General features: G+C 41.6%; 2 protein-coding genes and 2 non-coding genes across 7 annotated transcripts in view; all 4 read left to right on the top strand.

Moving 5' to 3' along the window:
- The first annotated feature begins 786 nt into the window (after positions 1-786).
- LOC125898032 (heat shock cognate 70 kDa protein) lies at positions 787-5,703 on the top strand. Its single transcript, XM_049591644.1, has 9 exons — positions 787-941; positions 2,342-2,551; positions 2,950-3,155; positions 3,237-3,389; positions 3,511-4,069; positions 4,238-4,440; positions 4,637-4,835; positions 4,924-5,156; positions 5,252-5,703. Exons 2-9 carry the CDS (start codon positions 2,347-2,349, stop codon positions 5,447-5,449), a joined length of 1,956 nt encoding a protein of 651 aa, XP_049447601.1. The 5' UTR covers positions 787-941; positions 2,342-2,346; the 3' UTR covers positions 5,450-5,703.
- On the top strand, positions 2,791-2,882 carry LOC125899064 (small nucleolar RNA SNORD14). The gene has a single exon (XR_007450710.1). It is a non-coding gene; the product is annotated as a small nucleolar RNA SNORD14 (small nucleolar RNA).
- Positions 4,476-4,568, top strand: LOC125899065 (small nucleolar RNA SNORD14). Its single transcript, XR_007450711.1, has one exon. It is a non-coding gene; the product is annotated as a small nucleolar RNA SNORD14 (small nucleolar RNA).
- A 789-nt stretch (positions 5,704-6,492) lies between the features above and the next one.
- The window catches only part of jhy (junctional cadherin complex regulator), a 38,064-nt gene continuing 25,950 nt past the window's right edge, over positions 6,493-18,606 (top strand). The window contains exons 1-2 of one of the 4 annotated variants that reach the window (XM_049591514.1): positions 6,493-6,522; positions 15,553-16,046. In XM_049591514.1, the coding sequence (XP_049447471.1) occupies positions 15,661-16,046 (386 nt within the window). In that variant the 5' untranslated portion in view covers positions 6,493-6,522; positions 15,553-15,660. Of the gene's footprint in view, positions 6,523-6,551; positions 6,913-8,304; positions 8,893-15,552; positions 16,047-18,606 lie in introns of those variants that run through there. The other 3 variants (XM_049591515.1, XM_049591516.1, XM_049591517.1) reach the window with 3 other exon arrangements.

The following is an 18,606-nucleotide window of genomic DNA, read 5'->3' as shown; positions in this document are numbered from 1 at the left end:
AGTCACTAAATATGTAAAATTAAATAGTAAAACTAAGAAACTGAATACATCTATATCTTTGTCCTTGCTCTTTTAATGTATTTAACATTGCATGCTCTTTATTTGTTTACCTGATATTTGTTTGTTTTTGTTGCTTTTTCTTTGAAAAGGCATTTTTTCATTCTTGATTTTCAATAACCTATAATTTTACCTTTTTTGTTCTTTTTTTGTAGCCTATTTGATTGTGTTGTGGCAGAATCAACACCACCGCTGCTAAATTCTGTTTTGTGTTTGCACAGTTGTTCTCCAACCTGTCCTGAAGGCTGCAGTTGTCTTGTGTTGGGAAAAAAAATCTGTCATGAAAATCTGTCATGACAAGCAGAACCTGACATAATCTAGCCCATTTATTTCTCACGGGCATTTTTCTTTTAACACTTACTGTGTTGATGCTAAAGTATTCCTCATAGTTTTTCTTTCAATTTTCAAAATAAATTGTTAGTTACATCCCGTTTAGCTCGTGTCTAACCGTGCCTCGTTTGACCGCTACAACAATTCCTCCACAAAATAAGAATATAACTCGTTCTAATGTATAATGATACACGTGAACCCTACATACGGACACACACTGTCGATTAAAAGAATCGTTTGCCTAACTACATCGTGTATAAATGGACGAAGCTTTCGATTTGGGCCATGCGGTCATTCACAATGATTGTGAAATGCGGATAACAAAGCAGGAAGTAGGGCTGACTCTCTATAGCCTTATCAAAGATACTCTGCGTCATTGGTGGACCGTTGAGGAAAGAGTCCAAGACTCGACGTCTGATTGGCTGCTTTGCCGGCCATATATAAGGCTCAGATAACGGTGCCATCCTCCCTTTCCCTTCTCATACCGGCAAGGACAAGTCAACCTCGCCGCTGCCCATTTCAACATCTAAACTCATCTTCGGTTCACGAATTCGGTAAGTCTTTCTTGGATTAGTCTCAAATAATAGATGTATACAGTAGTAAGAGTCCCCACATCCCTCATGGATTCCTGTCATGGCGTTGGTAGCTTTATCCTTCTGCTCACTCCCTGTCGGTAACGTTTTTTTACTGACATACTCAGTTGATTTTGGGTTTTTATCCCCGGTGCAGAGTGTAAACGATGTAGATGTTTGTTAACAGTGTATATGATTGTAATTGCTATGCTTGTAACAAAGCTGTACACACGAGCATCTGCCACCATGAGCCACTAAGCGGAGTGGGGAGGGAGCGTGGGGGGAAGGGATTCTGAGACGTTCCAGAATGTTCTCGAACAAACGGTGTCGAGCTAGCCTGAATGGATAGACTTCCGGCTGATTTTTTTTTTTCAGAACAAAAGTGTTTTTTAATCGCCATGGGCCGTAAACTGTTTATATGCTGCCGTACAGTCAAGCTTTTCCAGTTGAATTTGTTGATTGGTTTATTCATTACACGCTTGAAGACAATTGCTGCTGTATTTTTCCATTTCCGGTTTTATCTCCAGCTGAGGAAAACTTGATGTCTCATTGTCACGTGGCCAGAACTAGCGCCATGCGCTAATAATGGCTGATACTTTGCAGCCTGATTAGGCCTTAGCTCTAACGCAATAAAGCGCTTGCTGCTTTATTGTTGGAATGGGAATTATTATTTTGATACTGTTTTTAAACCATTTTGTTTTCCTGCATAACACTATAGGAAAATAGATTCCCCCTGGGCAGCCAAGTCACCTGAAGTCAAAAGTGGCCTAAAATCGTTTTAATATATATATATATATATATATATATATATATATATATATATATATATATATATATATATATATTTATTTATTTATTTTTTTCATTCATTATTTTAACACCTTAAGTTTCAGTGGTATGACATGGCAACTAACTATAGCAAAAACTGCATTTGTTTTGAAGTTGTCACAGTAGGAGCCTGTTTTTTAAAGTGAAGTCAAATGAGTAATTTTGAACTTAATATAGTAGAAGTGCTATGATTTATTGGTCAGCTGACTTTTTTAAATTGATTACCAACTAATTTGATGATTTTAATTGTTTTGAGTGTTCCTTAGAGTCAAAATTTTATGATTTCTAGCTTTTTAAACATGAACTTTAAGCCTCCTCACAGTAAACTAATTATTTTGGGTTGAATATTGTGTAGATAAAACCCAAGAAATTCAGATTAATCAACAACCGAAATAATCGTCAGTTGCAGTCCCGGTATTCAGCTCCTTCATATTTAAGTTTTGATTGCTATTTGCAAATCAGTATCATGGGCTGAAATCTTTTTGGCTGACACAAGCTTTTAACTGTTCGGTTGCACTGAATCAATAACATTGACAATTTTCCTTTGTCTATAGGAAACATGTCTAAGGGACCAGCAGTTGGCATCGATCTTGGGACCACCTACTCCTGTGTTGGTGTGTTCCAGCATGGCAAAGTTGAAATCATCGCCAATGACCAGGGCAACAGGACCACACCCAGCTATGTGGCCTTCACAGATTCCGAGAGGCTGATCGGCGATGCAGCCAAGAATCAGGTTGCCATGAACCCCACCAACACAGTTTTTGGTAAGAATTAAGTCATTTCGATTAAATGATGATACTGTATAAAATTAGATACACTCACTTGCTGAAAACCAGGAACATGTTTGATGTAATACATGTTTGTCATGTCTCAAAGTCCGACCCTACCTGGTGATCATAAAGTGACTGGCACCTCTGCCAATGGCTGCCTATCAGCTGTAACTCTTAACACGAGACACAAATGATAGAAGCAGGTTTTTAGATGACCCCAGTAAAGCATTTCCTCACTATGATGACGATTTTCCTGCCATTCGTAGTTTCCACCAGAGGTTGAAAAACCAAAGATGGCCAAATCCTTCCTTGGATGTCTGAGTGATGCTCTCATTAGAAGCCTACATTAAAGCAGATTTCTTTTGATTGTTAAAACAAGCTGTCTTTTGCAGATGCCAAACGACTGATTGGGCGCAGGTTTGACGACACAGTGGTGCAGTCAGATATGAAGCACTGGCCTTTCACTGTCATCAATGACAACACTCGCCCCAAAGTTCAAGTTGAGTACAAGGGCGAGTCGAAGTCCTTCTACCCAGAGGAGATCTCATCTATGGTGCTGACTAAGATGAAGGAGATTGCTGAAGCCTACCTCGGAAAAGTATGTAATCTGGCATAGATCATGACAGAGCCCCCCTAACGTTGTAAATTATGCTAATGTTTGCCTTGTTTTCTCTTTCAGACTGTCAACAATGCTGTAATTACGGTACCCGCCTACTTCAATGACTCCCAGCGCCAGGCCACGAAGGATGCTGGCACAATCTCTGGCCTCAATGTTCTGCGTATCATTAATGAACCAACTGCTGCTGCCATTGCCTATGGGTTGGACAAGAAGGTAGAAAACGATAAACAATTCCATTTTAATACTTTAATGGTGTCCAGTGTATTTGACAATATTTAGGAAGGTCATCATAAATGACTACTTTTGGAAAATTTTAACACTGTCTTAATTTCAGGTTGGGTCAGAGAGGAACGTCCTCATCTTTGATCTTGGTGGTGGCACCTTTGATGTGTCCATCTTGACCATCGAGGATGGCATCTTTGAGGTCAAGTCCACAGCAGGAGATACACATCTTGGTGGGGAAGATTTCGACAACCGCATGGTCAACCACTTCATTGCTGAATTCAAGCGCAAGTACAAGAAGGACATCAGCGACAACAAGAGAGCCGTCCGTCGTCTGCGCACCGCTTGTGAGAGGGCAAAGCGCACACTGTCTTCCAGCACCCAGGCCAGCATTGAAATCGACTCTCTGTACGAGGGAGTTGACTTCTACACCTCAATCACCAGGGCTCGTTTTGAGGAGCTCAATGCTGACCTGTTCCGTGGCACCTTGGACCCTGTGGAGAAGTCGCTCCGTGACGCCAAGATGGATAAAGGGCAGATCCATGACATCGTGTTGGTCGGTGGCTCAACCCGTATCCCCAAGATCCAGAAGCTGCTCCAGGATTTCTTCAATGGAAAGGAGCTCAACAAGAGCATCAATCCAGATGAAGCTGTGGCCTCTGAGCTGGTAAGTCTTCAGCCAGATGGATGCACGCACCAGTTTAATCCCCTCTCTCAATTTGCTTACACTGTAAGAGCAGCACAGCTGTAGCAGCTGGAGGACATGGGACTTAATGACATACATTTGAGTTTTTATCTTCAAAACTGTCATAATGTCTAACAAATGCTTGTTTTTACAGCTGTCCAGGCTGCCATCCTGTCTGGAGACAAGTCTGAGAATGTCCAGGACCTGCTGCTTCTTGACGTCACTCCTCTGTCTCTGGGTATTGAGACCGCTGGAGGTGTCATGACTGTCCTGATCAAACGAAACACCACCATTCCTACCAAGCAGACTCAGACCTTCACCACCTACTCTGACAACCAGCCTGGTGTGCTCATCCAGGTAAGCACACAATTCATTATACATGTCCTTCAGTTTCGCAGTGATGACGTTTATTCCTGCCATTCGTAGTTTCCACCAGAGGTCGCAAGACCAAAGATGGCCACGACCTTCCTTGGATGTCTGAGCGAAATAAAGTTGTCAGAATTGTAGACGTCATTGTCAAAATTCCCTGCTGAACCCTGAATACTTCCTACAGGTTTATGAGGGTGAGCGTGCCATGACCAAGGACAACAACCTGCTGGGCAAGTTTGAGCTGACGGGCATCCCTCCTGCTCCCCGTGGTGTTCCCCAGATCGAGGTGACATTTGATATTGATGCCAATGGTATCATGAATGTCTCTGCTGTGGACAAGAGCACTGGCAAGGAGAACAAGATCACCATCACCAATGACAAGGGTGAGTTATTGTTGTGTTTGTTTTTTGATCTTAAACCCACTCTTTATACTGTGACACAAATTTGACAATTTCTGTCATTTGTTCTCAGGTCGTCTCAGCAAGGAGGACATTGAACGCATGGTCCAGGAAGCTGAGAAGTACAAGGCTGAAGACGATGTCCAGCGTGACAAGGTGTCTGCTAAGAACGGCCTGGAGTCGTACGCTTTCAACATGAAGTCGACTGTGGAGGATGAAAAGCTTGCTGGCAAGATCAGTGAAGACGACAAGCAGAAGATTTTGGACAAGTGCAATGAGGTCATCAGCTGGCTGGACAAGAATCAGGTAAGTCTGTCTTTGCAGTTCACTTTTTTTTTTTTTTCTTTTTTTTTGGGTCATGACCTAATTGGCCAGAACACTAAAATGTCCTTGTTTTGCAGACTGCCGAGAAGGATGAATATGAACATCAACAGAAGGAGCTGGAGAAGGTGTGCAACCCCATCATCACCAAGCTGTACCAGAGTGCTGGTGGCATGCCCGGTGGTATGCCAGAGGGCATGCCTGGTGGCTTCCCTGGAGCTGGTGGCGCTGCTCCCGGCGGTGGATCCTCCGGACCAACCATTGAGGAGGTCGATTAAACAATCCTGCCTCATCCCCTACTCCTAAGATGTTTTCTAAGAAAGGAACCCTCTTATAGCACAAGTTACAACAAGCTTAAGAGTGCAACTTAAAGAAATAAAAAGTGGGTTCAGGGATCACAATTATTGCATGGTTTGCGACACACCTGGGAACAACTTGTAGTGGGCACAACTGAGCTGTTGGTTCATGTCTGGTTAATTGTTTTGTATACTGAGATGTCACTGCCTTGACAATAAAAATCTTGTTAACCCTCTGCCAAACTGTCTTTCTTAGGCTCTGCAGAGCCCTTCAACTTCAAGGTGATAATACAGTAGCAGTTAAAATTGGGACATTAGTGTATTCAGTTTGTAGAATGGTTGCACTATTGATCCCTCTTCACTAGTAAGGGTCTTGTATAAGAAGGGGATTCAGATATTGATGTGCTGAGATACAGAAGTTCTACAGGACTCTGACAAATAACCATAGATATTATAGGCAATGCAGACGACGCATGATGTGACAAACAAACCACCCAGAGTGAATACATAAATGGTTAGATGGCGACATCTACTGGTTAAAGCGGCTGCCTTCACCATCCCAGCTGAAGATGTATGCTGGTGGAGCATGACGTCAGTAAAATGACCGACCATTGTGCCAGAAACAACATTTGCTTAATTGAAGTATTTTTCGGTACGTATACAATATTTCAAAGATGAGGAACGGGACGCATGCAGCAAGAGTGAAGTAGTATTTCAGATTGTGCCCGAGCTATAACGAAAACGAAAGGCACCGGTTTTATTAAACTTTATTCCATACGGGTGTTCCATGTCAGGTACTGTGAGTCATTTCTTGAATGTATGACCTAACGATTAGAGTAAAAACGGAGCCATTCATCCTAAGTAAACTTTTTTTTTTCTGGCTGTGATAAAATGTCCGATACACAAACACACCCATAGTGTAATAGTAGCCTACCTGTGACCCCTTGTTGGTAAAAAAAAAAGTCGGAGCTTCCCAAAGGGGCACTTGAAGGCAACACGTATGCGTCGGCGTTTCTATGGTTGCAGTGGTTTACAGAGTACTGACAGGGAAACAGGTGTGTCTGAACAAGTTCATTTACTTTTTTCCCTTTATGTTTAATTAGCACGACACATTTCGTGTTGTTTTCATTGTCACTGTGAATACAAGAAACGCAGTGGATATTTTTAAGTGGAACTTAACTTTAACTTTAACTGGAGTTTCGTTGGTTTTTACCCCAACGCTAGCGTCGTTTAGCAAAACATGCGATAGCTGCTAAGCTAGTTGACAGATGAATTTTCTACTAACGCTAACTTTGGGTTGCGATACATCGTTAAGCGATATCGAGACTGTTGTCGAGACAATTGACAACAGCGTTCAACAGTTATCGTTTTCTTTTATTAATGAGCTTTATTCGAGGGAAAAAAAATACACACCTATTTTTCTTTCAATTTCACACAACTGCCAGGTAAGTGACGATCTCAGGGGGTGTCCTGCAAAACAATGGATGCTTTTATTTCGCTCATTTAGCCCACTTGACATGAATGTAGCCTATAAGAATTGTGTTCTTGATCAGTTTTTCTCACTGTTATCTAATGGGATGAAAGTTGGCGTCATGTGTAGCCTATTCCTTAAACACCTTTCATGTGGACACACTGTGACCTGGTTCAATATCGGTAAATTTCCCTTTATATTTATTGTCTTATGTATGAATCGTTGATGTGATGGTTCACTTTTACACTGTGATCTGTAGCCTATAGTTAGGCTTAAGCTTCTAACTATCATAATCTTTTTCACCTGTTTTTGCTGTTGAGTTTGACATCCTGGATATAGCCTATCCTTTAAACACGTAATAGACCCTTCTGTCTGCTTCTCTCTTGAATTGCTTCTTCGCTTTTTCAAAAATGTGATAATATTTTTTTAGGGAGTGTAGTTAGTAGGCTCCATAAGATAAGATGAGATGAGATAAGATAAGATAAGATAAGATAAACTTTATTAATCCCACACTTGGGAGATTCACATGTCACAGCAGCTCAAAGCACAGGAAGAAAAAAGAGGGTGACAATGTATACTTGGATAAAAAAAAAAAGATTAAAAAATAGAAAATATGTATATATAGTATCTATCTATCTATCTATATATATATAGAGAGAGAGAGAGAGAGAGCGAGAGAGAGGCTACATATATAAATATATGTACATATCTTTATGAGATAAAATAGATGAAATATATATATATATATATACATACATACATATATATAAAGTAAGGCACTAAAGTGCATTAACTGTACACAAAACTATTTACAATATATACACGATATATTTGTAGATGTGGAATATTGCACAGAGTATATGCAAATTGCACAGTCTTAGCTAGCTCTGACACATTGAAGAACCAACACAAATAGGCAGGGCTTGAAAGAAGGGTCAGTTAATGGGGTAAGATGTTCTAGATGACACTGAGAGCACCGAGGGAATGTTCTGGATACATACATTCCATACAGTCAATTCAATTCAATTCAAATTTGCTTTATTGACATGAAAGTTATAATAACAATATTGTCAAAGCACTTAGAGAATTAATAACATAAAATAAAATAAGTGTAAAAATAGTATAACAACAATAATAGTAATAGTATTAGTAGTAAAAGTAGTAGTAAATAATAGTAATAATAAATAATAACAAGTGATATATAAAATTTAACATTAAACTATATACATGTATGTGTGTCTGAGGGGGTTGAAGTGTTACATTGTTGTGTTTATGTGTGTGTGTGTGTGTGTGTGTGTGTGTGTGTGTGTTCATGTGTGTGTGTGTGTTCGTGTGTGTGTGTGTGTGTGTGTGTGTGTGTGTGTATTAGTTGTGTATCTCAGTGTCCACTGGTCGTTCTCAGCTCGTTACAGCAGCAGATGAATTTTGCTGCAGTCGTTAAACATTTGGGGATTTCTCCCAGTAAATAAGGGAGTTTCTCTGTGTCTGTTTTAAATTCAAATTCGGGGCATGTTTGTGTTATATGTGTGAAATATTTGTTTCTTAACGTTTGATATTTTGGACATGAGGTGAGGAAGTGGAGCTCTGTCTCTACCTGTCCTCTGTCACACTGGGAGCAGAGTCTGTCCTCCTCTGGCAGCCAGTTCTGTCTGTGGCGACCTGTTTCTATGGCAAGACTGTGTCCACTGAGTCTGTACATAGCCAACACTTTCCTCACTGAAGCACTTTGGATTGTGCTCAGATAATTTGCTAACGTGTATTCTCTTTTTAGGGCCAGATAACATTGTAATTTACTCTGTGTTTTGGTTGTTTCTTTCCAATATGTAATGTATTTTTCTTTCTGATGGTTTATCATTTGGTTGGGTCTGATTGGGTTGGTGTTTTGGTCTGCAGAGAGCCTCAGGACCAGCCGGCCGAGGGGACTCTTCTCTGGGCAGCTGAGGGCTTTGTGATGGTATGTCTGTGGGTGACTTGACTTCAGGTGGTTGTAAAATTTAATTGATCTCTTTTGTATTTTTAAAATAATTTGGTATTTGACGATTTCTGCTCTGCAGGCGTTGTTTGGGGTCTTTCTCTTGACATGAAGGATGTTCTTAAAGAACTCATTGTGGAAACTTTCTATGACTGTTTTGTCATTTGTCGAAATTTTGATTTAATTTAGGACCCCAGATTTCACTTCCATACAGGAGAATTGGTTCAATTACAAATTGGAATATTTTTAGCCAGATTCGAATTGGAATGTTTGTTTTTATATTTCTTTTTATGGCGCAGAAAGCTCTTCTGGCTTTGTCTCTCAGATCCTTCACAGCCATGTTGGTGTTTCCTGTGTATGTGATGTTTAGGCCGAGGTATGTGTAGTTTTTTGTCTGTTGTAATTTAGTGTTGTCCAAATAGAAATTGTGTGTGTTCATTAGATTTGTGCATTGCTTTTGAAAGATCATTATCTTTGTTTTTGTGGTATTTACAGTCAGGGCCCAGGTCTGACAGAAGTCCTGCAGGATGTTCAGGTGCTGTTGCAAACCCTCTTTAGTGGGTGAGAGCAGCACTAAGTCGTCTGCATATAGGAGACTTTTGACCTCTGTGTCTTTCAGGATGAGGCCAGGTGCTATGGACCGATCTAATTGGTTTGCTAATTCATTGATATATAAATTAAAGAGGATGGGACTGAGGTTGCATCCTTGTCTGACCCCCCCGGCCCTGGGAGAAGAAGGCTGTTTGTTTGTCTCCAATTTTTATGGCATATCTGCTTTTTGTATACATATCTTTGATGAAATCGTATGTTTTCCCCCCAAATCCACTTTCAAGGAGCCTGTAGAAAAGACCCTCGTGCCAGATGGAGTCAAAGGCCTTTCTGAAATCAACAAAACAGGCGTAGACCTTTCTTTTCTTTACATTTAATTCTTGGTCAATTAAGGTGTGGAGAGTAAATATGTGGTCAGTTGTGGAATTTGGCAAAAATCCAATTTGGCATTTATGTAAAACAGTATGTTCAGCCAGAACATTTACTATTCGTTTACTACTGCAGTTACAAAATATTGTTCCCAGGGTACTAGTGACCCAGATCCCGCGGTAGTTAATTGGGTCATATTTATCCCCAGATTTATGAATTGGAGTTATTAAACCTTTGTTCCAGATGTCTGGAAAAGTGCCAACTGATATAATTATGTTGAATAGTTTGAGAATCGATTTAATTTTATTGTTTGAGTATTTGATCATTTCGTTTAATATTCCATCGACTCCACAGCTCTTTTTGTTTTGACGGATTGGATGGTTTCTGTGAGTTCTTGGTCTGTTAGTGGGTCATCTAGGGGGTTTTGGTTGTGCTTTAGCGCAGATTCCAGGGTTTTCCATTTATTGTAGATATTGTTTTGATCATTATTTTTTGTGATATTACTATACAGATCTCTGAAGTGATTAGTCCAGGTATTGCCATCTTGAAGTGCCAGTTCATCTTTCTGGTTTTTGTTTATGGTGTTCCATTTCTCCCAGAACCGGTTGGACTCTAAGGATTCCTCGATTTCACAGAGCTGGTTCTTGGTGTGCTGTTCTTTCTTTGTTTTTAGGGTATATTTGTATTGTTTCAGAACATCATCATACTGAAGGCGTATGTTCTGGTTATCTGGATCTCTGTGTTTTTGATTGGATAATCTTCTTAAAGTTTTTCTCAAGTTTTTGCATTCGATGTCAAACCATTTGTTGTTGTTTATTTGTTTATGTTTTTGTTCGAGAGATTTTCAAATTAGATAATAAAGCCAAATGATGAAAAATTGAATTGATTTTGTTCACAGCAAAGTTTACACCAATGTTATTATGAGGAAACATTTCAGACAGAAATAAATGAATTAAACTCTGTATTTGCTGATTTTCCAGCGCCTCCTGGTACTTCCCTACACTGTCTGGTTTCCATCTGAATGAGTGTGTGCAGTTATAAAGCTGACATGGTCGGGGGACTGTGTTGTTGGATGGTGCCCTTTTCAGATAGATTGTGATCTTGCTGTGGTCTGAGAGGGGTGTGAGGGGGCTGACTGTGAAGGCTCTGAGAGACACTGGGTGTAGATCTGTGATGAAGTAGTCTACTGTGCTACTGCCCAGAGCTGAACTATAAGTGTAGCGACCCAGAGAGTCCCCTCGCAGCCGGCCGTTGACTATGTACAGACCCAGTGCACGACAGAGCTGCAGAAGCTGGATGCCACTTGTATTTGTGACTTTATCAAAGCTCTTTCTGGTTGGGCATTCAGGGAGGGGGGAGTATATCCCTCCAGGTAAATGTTTGTCTCCCTGGGTGTTCAGAGTGTCTGCTCTTTCCCCTGTTCGAGCATTCAAGTCTCCACAGATCAGAATATTTCCCATGCTTTTATAATGGTTAATGTCTTCCTCAAGGATAGAAAAAACATCAGGGTTATAGTATGGGGACTCTGATGGTGGGATGTAGACTGCACACATGTAGACATGTTGCTCAACACAAAGCATCTTTTTGTTAATTTTCAGCCAAATATATGATTCTGCTTTTTTAATTATTTCTAATGAGTGAATGAGTTCTGATTTATACCATATAATCATGCCTCCTGAGTCTCTTCCTGTGTGATTGTGGGATTTTTGTTGATGGGATAATAATCTCATTGTATTTTTGAGGACGACCAGTGGAAACGTCTTCTCTGCACCATGTCTCCTGTAAGACAATGATGTCAGAGTCTTTTAACTCTCTAATAAAGTCAGAGTTTCTGCTTTTTAGACCAAAAGCAGAAGTTCTGAGACCTTGAATGTTCCAACATGTTATTGTGAGTGACTTCATCTGTAATTGTGATCTGTTAAAAAAAAAAGCATAAGATGAACACTGAAAGAAAAGAAAAATCATGTGTAGATAAATAAAAGGAGCGAAATAATATATGATAAGTGAACTGATAATATGTGGTTTGAAATATTGTTAGGAATTGTTGTTTTCTAACAAACCACTTAAAAAAAAAAAAAAATCTAAACATCATGTTTAACAGTTAACTATTATTTGATCATTAAGCTCTCTGCTCTTCTAACAATCAATTTAAAAATCTAAACATCATGTTTAACTATTATTTGCTCATTAAGCTCTGGGCTCTTCTACCACGTCCCTATGAGGTGAGAGCATAGCAAGTTTAACATGTGTTGCATGTCCCTGATGTCACCAGAGGAGGGGGAGGCCGATGCTCCTCTCACAGCTGCAGCGTAGCTCCGTCCGATGTTCTGCTGCTCTTGTAGTCTCGTCTCTGCTGTTGGGAGGAGGGGGGGTACGGGACCTCCAGGCAGGGTGGTTCTCCGGCTGGGTATTGGAGGTCTGTGTTGGATCAGCTGTGGTGTAGGCTGCTCGTTGTGATGGTGGTGATGCGGCGAGTGTCGTTGGCCGGCCATTCTCTCTGATGCTCTGGGGTGAGTGTATCGTGGGGTCTGGGTGGTCTGGAGGGTTGAAGAGATCTTGATGGTCTGCGTGGGATCTGCGCTGTGCGGTTGTTCCTTGGGGTATCTGTAGGGTTCCTGCTGAGGGCAACGTCTTTCAGGGTCTTGGCAAAGATGGGGACTGCTTCTTTGTGCAAATGAACGTTGTCATAAAGGCAGTCCAGGTCTAGAGTTGGATGTTGAGCCAAGAAGACGTTGGTTTTGAGTGCGCAGTCCCTGGAGAGGCTGAAGTTCACTCTGTCTATGGTGCGGGGGTGGAAGTCTCTCCTCTGCAGCAGTGTGGAGATGACGATCCTGCTGTTGGGAAAGTGGTGGAGGCCTTCTCGATCACTCTCTTCAGAGAGTCTGCCACTCTGTCCTGTTGGGGCCTTAAGTCGTTGGTGCCTGTATGGATGATGATGTGGCTCGGCTCACCGAGCTCACGCACCGTCAGCAACTCCAGAGCTTTCTTCGTGTTGGGGCACCAGATCTTTTCTGCTCTGTGCCTTGGGAACAGGGTTTTTTCATCCAGGAACTTTCCATTAGAGTCCATGAGGAGGAGGATGTCAGCCCTTCTGCCTGGGAGTGTTTGTTGACTCTGGGCTGTGTCTGGATGTGGGGCTGTTCCTGCTGCTGCGGTAGTTTCAGGTCCAGAGCTGCAGGTTGGGTCTCCAGTGGACATGGGGGGTTGGCTGGTGGTTGGGTCAAGGACTTGCCCCGAGGTGTGACTAGAGGTTGAACTTGGTATATGTATAGTGGGGAGCTGGTTGGGAGAGGAAGGTGAGTAGGGGCTACATTCGGCTGCGTTGGAGGGAGTGAGCCCTCGAGGAGAGGACTATGTTGTTCTTCAGCCGGTGTAGTCTGAGTTTGGCTGGACCTGGTCTGGATCTGAGGGGGGTCTGTGGACATAAGGGACTGTATAGAGTTCAGTCTTACTTGCTGACTGGACAATGTTCTGTCCCTCTCCTTCAGTTCCTCTCTCAATGTGGCCAGCTCAGCTCTACAGTCGTCTCTGTCTTTCTGTAGTTCCTTCACCTCTTCCCTGAGATGATCCAGCTGGTTCCTCTGGTTGGTTGCTTCTTGTTGAATCTCTCTCAGTTGTGAGTTGACATTGTCCAGTTCTCTCTTGAGTGTTGTTACGATGTCATTTTGGGATGAGAGTTAGGTTGTTGTTGGTCCATCTGCTCCTGAGCTGGACTAACTCGATCTCCATTTGGGAGAACTGTTCCCTCATGCAGTCCAGGTCCTCAGAGCGCTCTAGGAGAGGAAACTTCGCTGTCGGCATCTGTCGGCCGTTTGTCTGGAGCCGGAGGAGAACAGGACGCTTTGACTCCCAGGGTTGTTGGTGTGCCTGTGAGATTCTCTTTCTCCTTCTCAACACTTGGTTTCATAGCAGCAAAATCGTGCTCAAACTGTCCAAGGTATCCTTGTATCATGGCAGTTCCATTTTTGAACAGGTTGATTGTTGTTCTGGTTGAGTATGGATCATTGTCTTCCAATATACTGATTTTCCATCCATTACAAATGCCTGCTCTCTTTACTGTTGAGTAATAAGAGCTGATGACATTCAGCCAGGCATAGGGTTCATCAGTCCAGAAGATTAGATTGCAGGTCCTGCCATCTTTGTAGTGGTCCAGGAACAGGGTTTCTGGTCTGTCTCGCAGTGTTTTTTGTTTATATTTGTTCCTTGCTGTTTTGCTCTTAACAGCTGGAGGATAATCGATTGTTTCAGAGCAGGTAGACATCTTGACACAGTTGTTGATATTCAAGTATCTGTATGTTTTGCCTTGAAATAGGGAGGCTTCTATTGCTGCTGCTGCTATTGATGCTGTTGCTAGGCAACCACACACAGCCAACTGTTGTTTAGCTAGGATTAGCTTGTTAGCTGTTAGCTTCAATATTTCAGTTGGAGCTTGTTTTATAGATATAATTGACAAAACTCACTGATTTCAGTGTCCAGTAGCTGGCTGATTGCTGTCACTTTCCTTGTCCTCTCCTTCCTCTTCCTTCTTTGTTTGTTTTGCTTTTTTCTTCCTTTGTTTGATGTCTCTCTTTCTCTCTCTCTCTCTGAAGTTTTCCTCCAACTGTATTTCCTCTCTTTCTTCCTCTTCCTTTTGCTCTCTTTCTCTCCTCTGATGGATTTTCATCACTCCTTTTACAATTTTCTCATAAATCTTCTGTGTTCATCCAACTTTTCGACAGAAAACAACTGGTTGATTCAGGAGCTATCATGAAGCATGACTGCTCTGCTGCTCTGACATTATATATTGTACAGTCTATGGGTCCAGACTTTATTAAACCCTATGACATCACAAATTTGAGACTTATTTCCATGGTCTAGTAAAGTTCAGTCAATATTTGTGAACATGAGCGACTCTGTCAAAGCCAGAAACCAGAGAAGTATCATAATGGAATTCTTCATTCAGGTGGTGCTCCTCTTTATTGGTGCAGGAGAAGCCTCATAAACAGGTTATTCATGTCCATGTAATCACACTTAAAATTAATGATGGCAGAAAACCATTAAGGTGTTTCAGTTGCAGGGGCCCGATATTGTGCAAACCACAGCTTTACTGGAACACTGTGATAGAATGGAGCCATAGTCAGTGTCACTGTACTTACTCCTACTGTGACAAGTCAAAATGTCTGCTTTGAAAAAGGCAGACTGACAATTTCTTGTGTTAGTTTCCAGCACTGACTAATGTGTTGAGCATATTCCAGGTGGCATTGAGAAATCTGTAAAGAAAGTGACTGTACAACCAGTACTTCATATATCTTGTGCTTGGCTGCAGAAATGAAGCTGAACTGTTCCTATTGGCTGGTGAAACAAGTTTCTTGAACATTAAAACTGTGTACAAAAGATGAATCAAAAAACTGCCAGTACTCTTACACTTGAGACAATACCGACAAATGTTGTGTAGGAATTCAATGACTTATTTAAGTTTACATTGTACACCTGGGTTATTTCTGACTTTTTTTTGTGGAGTTGTCATAAAGGTGTCAAGAATTATAAGATATGAAAGTACCTACAGCAGATTTGCCAGCTGGAATATTTTGATGAATCCTATCTTTGACTTACACTTTTCCCAGACAGAGGTGTGCAGTTCAAAGCTATGAAATAAATACATGAATGCTCAGCATACTTGCTCCTTTCACAGCTTGTTGTTCATCTTGTACAATAAAGCTGTCTTTTTGTGTTTGTTGGTTGCAGTGTTGGTGTGGACAGTGTTTTCCTGCTGAAACCTTCTCCAGTTACATTTTGACGATCACATAGATGATCAGATCTTCGTGAAGCAGACTGTTCACCTTCAATGTGAGCATGGATAAAGAAGTCAAACATGATGAGATATGTAAAGTGTTGATCACTGAGCAAACGAAGCATCCTTCTCTGGGACAAACAGTTCTGGTCAAGCCATGGGACTCTGTGGAGTCAGACACAGAGAGCTTGGCCCAAGAGAGAGTTTACCAAAAGCAGCTACAAATGCGTATTGGCCACCATGACCAAATTAAATACATACAGCCTCAAAAGGAGAACACTGACAGCTTACGGCTGGGAGAGGATGACAATTCAAATGATGATGAAACTGAAGATCTTCAGATTTATGATAGCCTCGATGTAGCAACGCACCCCCATGCCAAAAGGAACCCCAGCCTCTTACAGACTGAATGTTTGGACACACAAATAGATGAAAGACAAGAAACAAGGTAAGTTAAACATTTTTTTTGTTGGGCATTTGAGGTTGCAATTCAGTAATTGCTTCAAAGTAACATTGGGGCATATACCAGCATTAAATAGCTGTGGTTAGAAGTGTGTTCTGTTGTACATGAAAGGACACCTAGTATTCATATCAAGCTGTAACAGACACACTGAAAGTATATTTCTATATCACTGCAGCAAACTTCAGAAAACTTCAGTAAAACAAAGATCTAGGCTTGTTTTTAAGATATGTAAATAAACTCCATGAAGACCGAAAACCAGCAATGTTTTAGTTTGTCATTATGCAATTCTAGAGAAAGATGGTTCATTGTTGAGTCTCACTCCGTTGAGTCAAATGCTGAAGCTTTGGGTTGGTAGTTGGACTGAACCACCACCACTAAAGGCCAAAACACACTGGCTGCAAAGCTGCGTGTCAAAAAATGGCTATTATTTTTCAATGTACAACCCCACACCAATGGCAGCTAGACGCATGTCGGCCCTCCTGGATGCACCACCCAGTGGCACTTCACGCCACAGTCGTATTTACAGCCTTGCCACCCTGGAATTAAATGCATTTGCTTGTACATACCAGCTCCGGCTCTTTTTCTGTCCTCTTATGGCAGCTTGACTCCTCTCCTCACATTGATGCATAAAGAGAACTCTGTAGCTGTTGCTGTGTCTTGTGTGTGATAAAGGATGGATGAGGAGAGACTCGTTGAGGTCAAGAAATATTCTGAGCTAAACGACCCACAATCCCATCATTATAAAAACAACGGCCGTGTTTTCAGCTTCAGTGTCAGTATGTGAGGACCTGTGTGTGTGTTCATAGTGATGAAGGAACACGTTTATGGAGCCAGGACATTGAGTTTAGATTTTGGCACTGAAAACAAAACCTGAACTGAAAAAGGAAACATTGGCATTGACATGCAGGTATTGGCATTAGGGGTAGGCAGATGAGGCCATATGAAGCTTTAGGGCTTTCTTTTTATTTGTGCAGAAAATTATTCGGAGCTTTACTTAGGCTGTTTACAGCACTTCGCATTTTCAGAAATGTAGGTATTTCATGGTACAAGTGTGGGACTTTATGATACGGGGCGTAATTTTGGCAATTGCTTAAGTTGGGGGCGGCACGGTGGTGTGGTGGTTGGCACTCTGGCCTCACAGCAAGAGGGTTGCCAGTTCGATCCCGGGCGTGGGAGCCCTTCTGTGCGGAGTTTGCATGTTCTCCCCGTGTCAGCGTGGGTTCTCTCCGGGCACTCCGGCTTCCTCCCACAGTCCAAAGACATGCAGATTGGGGACTAGGTTAATTGGTGACTCTAAATTGTCCGTAGGTGTGAATGTGAGTGTGAATGGTTGTTTGTCTCTATGTGTCAGCCCTGTGATAGTCTGGCGACCTGTCCAGGGTGTACCCTGCCTCTCGCCCGATGTCAGCTGGGATAGGCTCCAGCCCCCCCGTGACCCTCAAGAGGATGAAGCAGTTAGAAGATGAATGAATGAATGAATGCTTAAGTTGGAGACAGACATGAGAGAGCAGAGCAGAATAAAGTCTCACAGAGTAGAGCAGACAGTGATGTCGCCCACAGAGCAATGCCTAGAAATTTATTACAAGTACATTTTTCATTTAAATACACTGGCCCGATGGAACAACTGGCCGATTGTAGTAATTTGCTCGAGATAACTTATCACTGGCCCAGGGACGGGCCTTAGGGCAATCCTTTTTGTTGGACTCTGCATAAACACATTTGTTGTAAAAATAGGAATTGTTATTACGCAATAAACAAGTCAAACCCACAAAGCATGGGCTGACAGATGAGGAATGGAAGATGCTTTGCTGAAAACACAACATTCACATGCAGTGTTGCACAATGTAGAGATGTAGAGAGTAAAAATGATTTCATTCATTATAAAGCCAAAGTGGGACAAATTATATGAATTAATTCAGATAATTAATAGGAAACATTGCCCTGATATAAAATATTTTTTTCTGCCACTAAATTATTGGTGTAACTTCAGTTTCCACTGTGGTAGGAAAATGATTTTCAGTATCATACTTATGATTATGTCTTTCTAATGTACATTGTTGTATTTCTCAGTTATTCTCCTCTCTTCTTATCCCACTAATGTGCCAAGCACAAAGTCTCACTGCAAGCCTTTTAGAACTGTCAAACTGAATAAAGCACTGAAGCACCAGTGAGGTTTGAAGCTTTGGACATCATCAGTCATGAGGTTTTCCTCATTTGACACAAGCTTCGACGCAGTGTTTTGAAATTATGCACTTCACAGGGTGAAATTAAAACCAGCTTCAGAGCGTCAGTACAATCTGACCATTTTTAATTGGCACTGAAAGAACGCACTGAAAAATAAAACACGGTCATTAAAAAAATCTTTTCAAGCTACCTATAAAGAATGAATGTAGCATGTCACTCTTCCTGAACCTGTCGTCCACTATGAAGTCTCTGGCATGACCACACATCTACGGCAGTGGCTTCCATATTTGCTGGCAGAATCAGAGATATGGAGTGGGAGCTCCAGGTTGCCGTTGCTATAGATGTGCGGTTATGTCAGAGA

The sequence above is a fragment of the Epinephelus fuscoguttatus genome, linkage group LG12 (assembly GCF_011397635.1).
Source record: "Epinephelus fuscoguttatus linkage group LG12, E.fuscoguttatus.final_Chr_v1".
NCBI lineage: Eukaryota > Metazoa > Chordata > Actinopteri > Perciformes > Serranidae > Epinephelus > Epinephelus fuscoguttatus.
The sequence above is the reverse complement of the archived record's forward strand: the minus strand, read 5'-3'. Positions and strand labels throughout refer to the sequence as shown.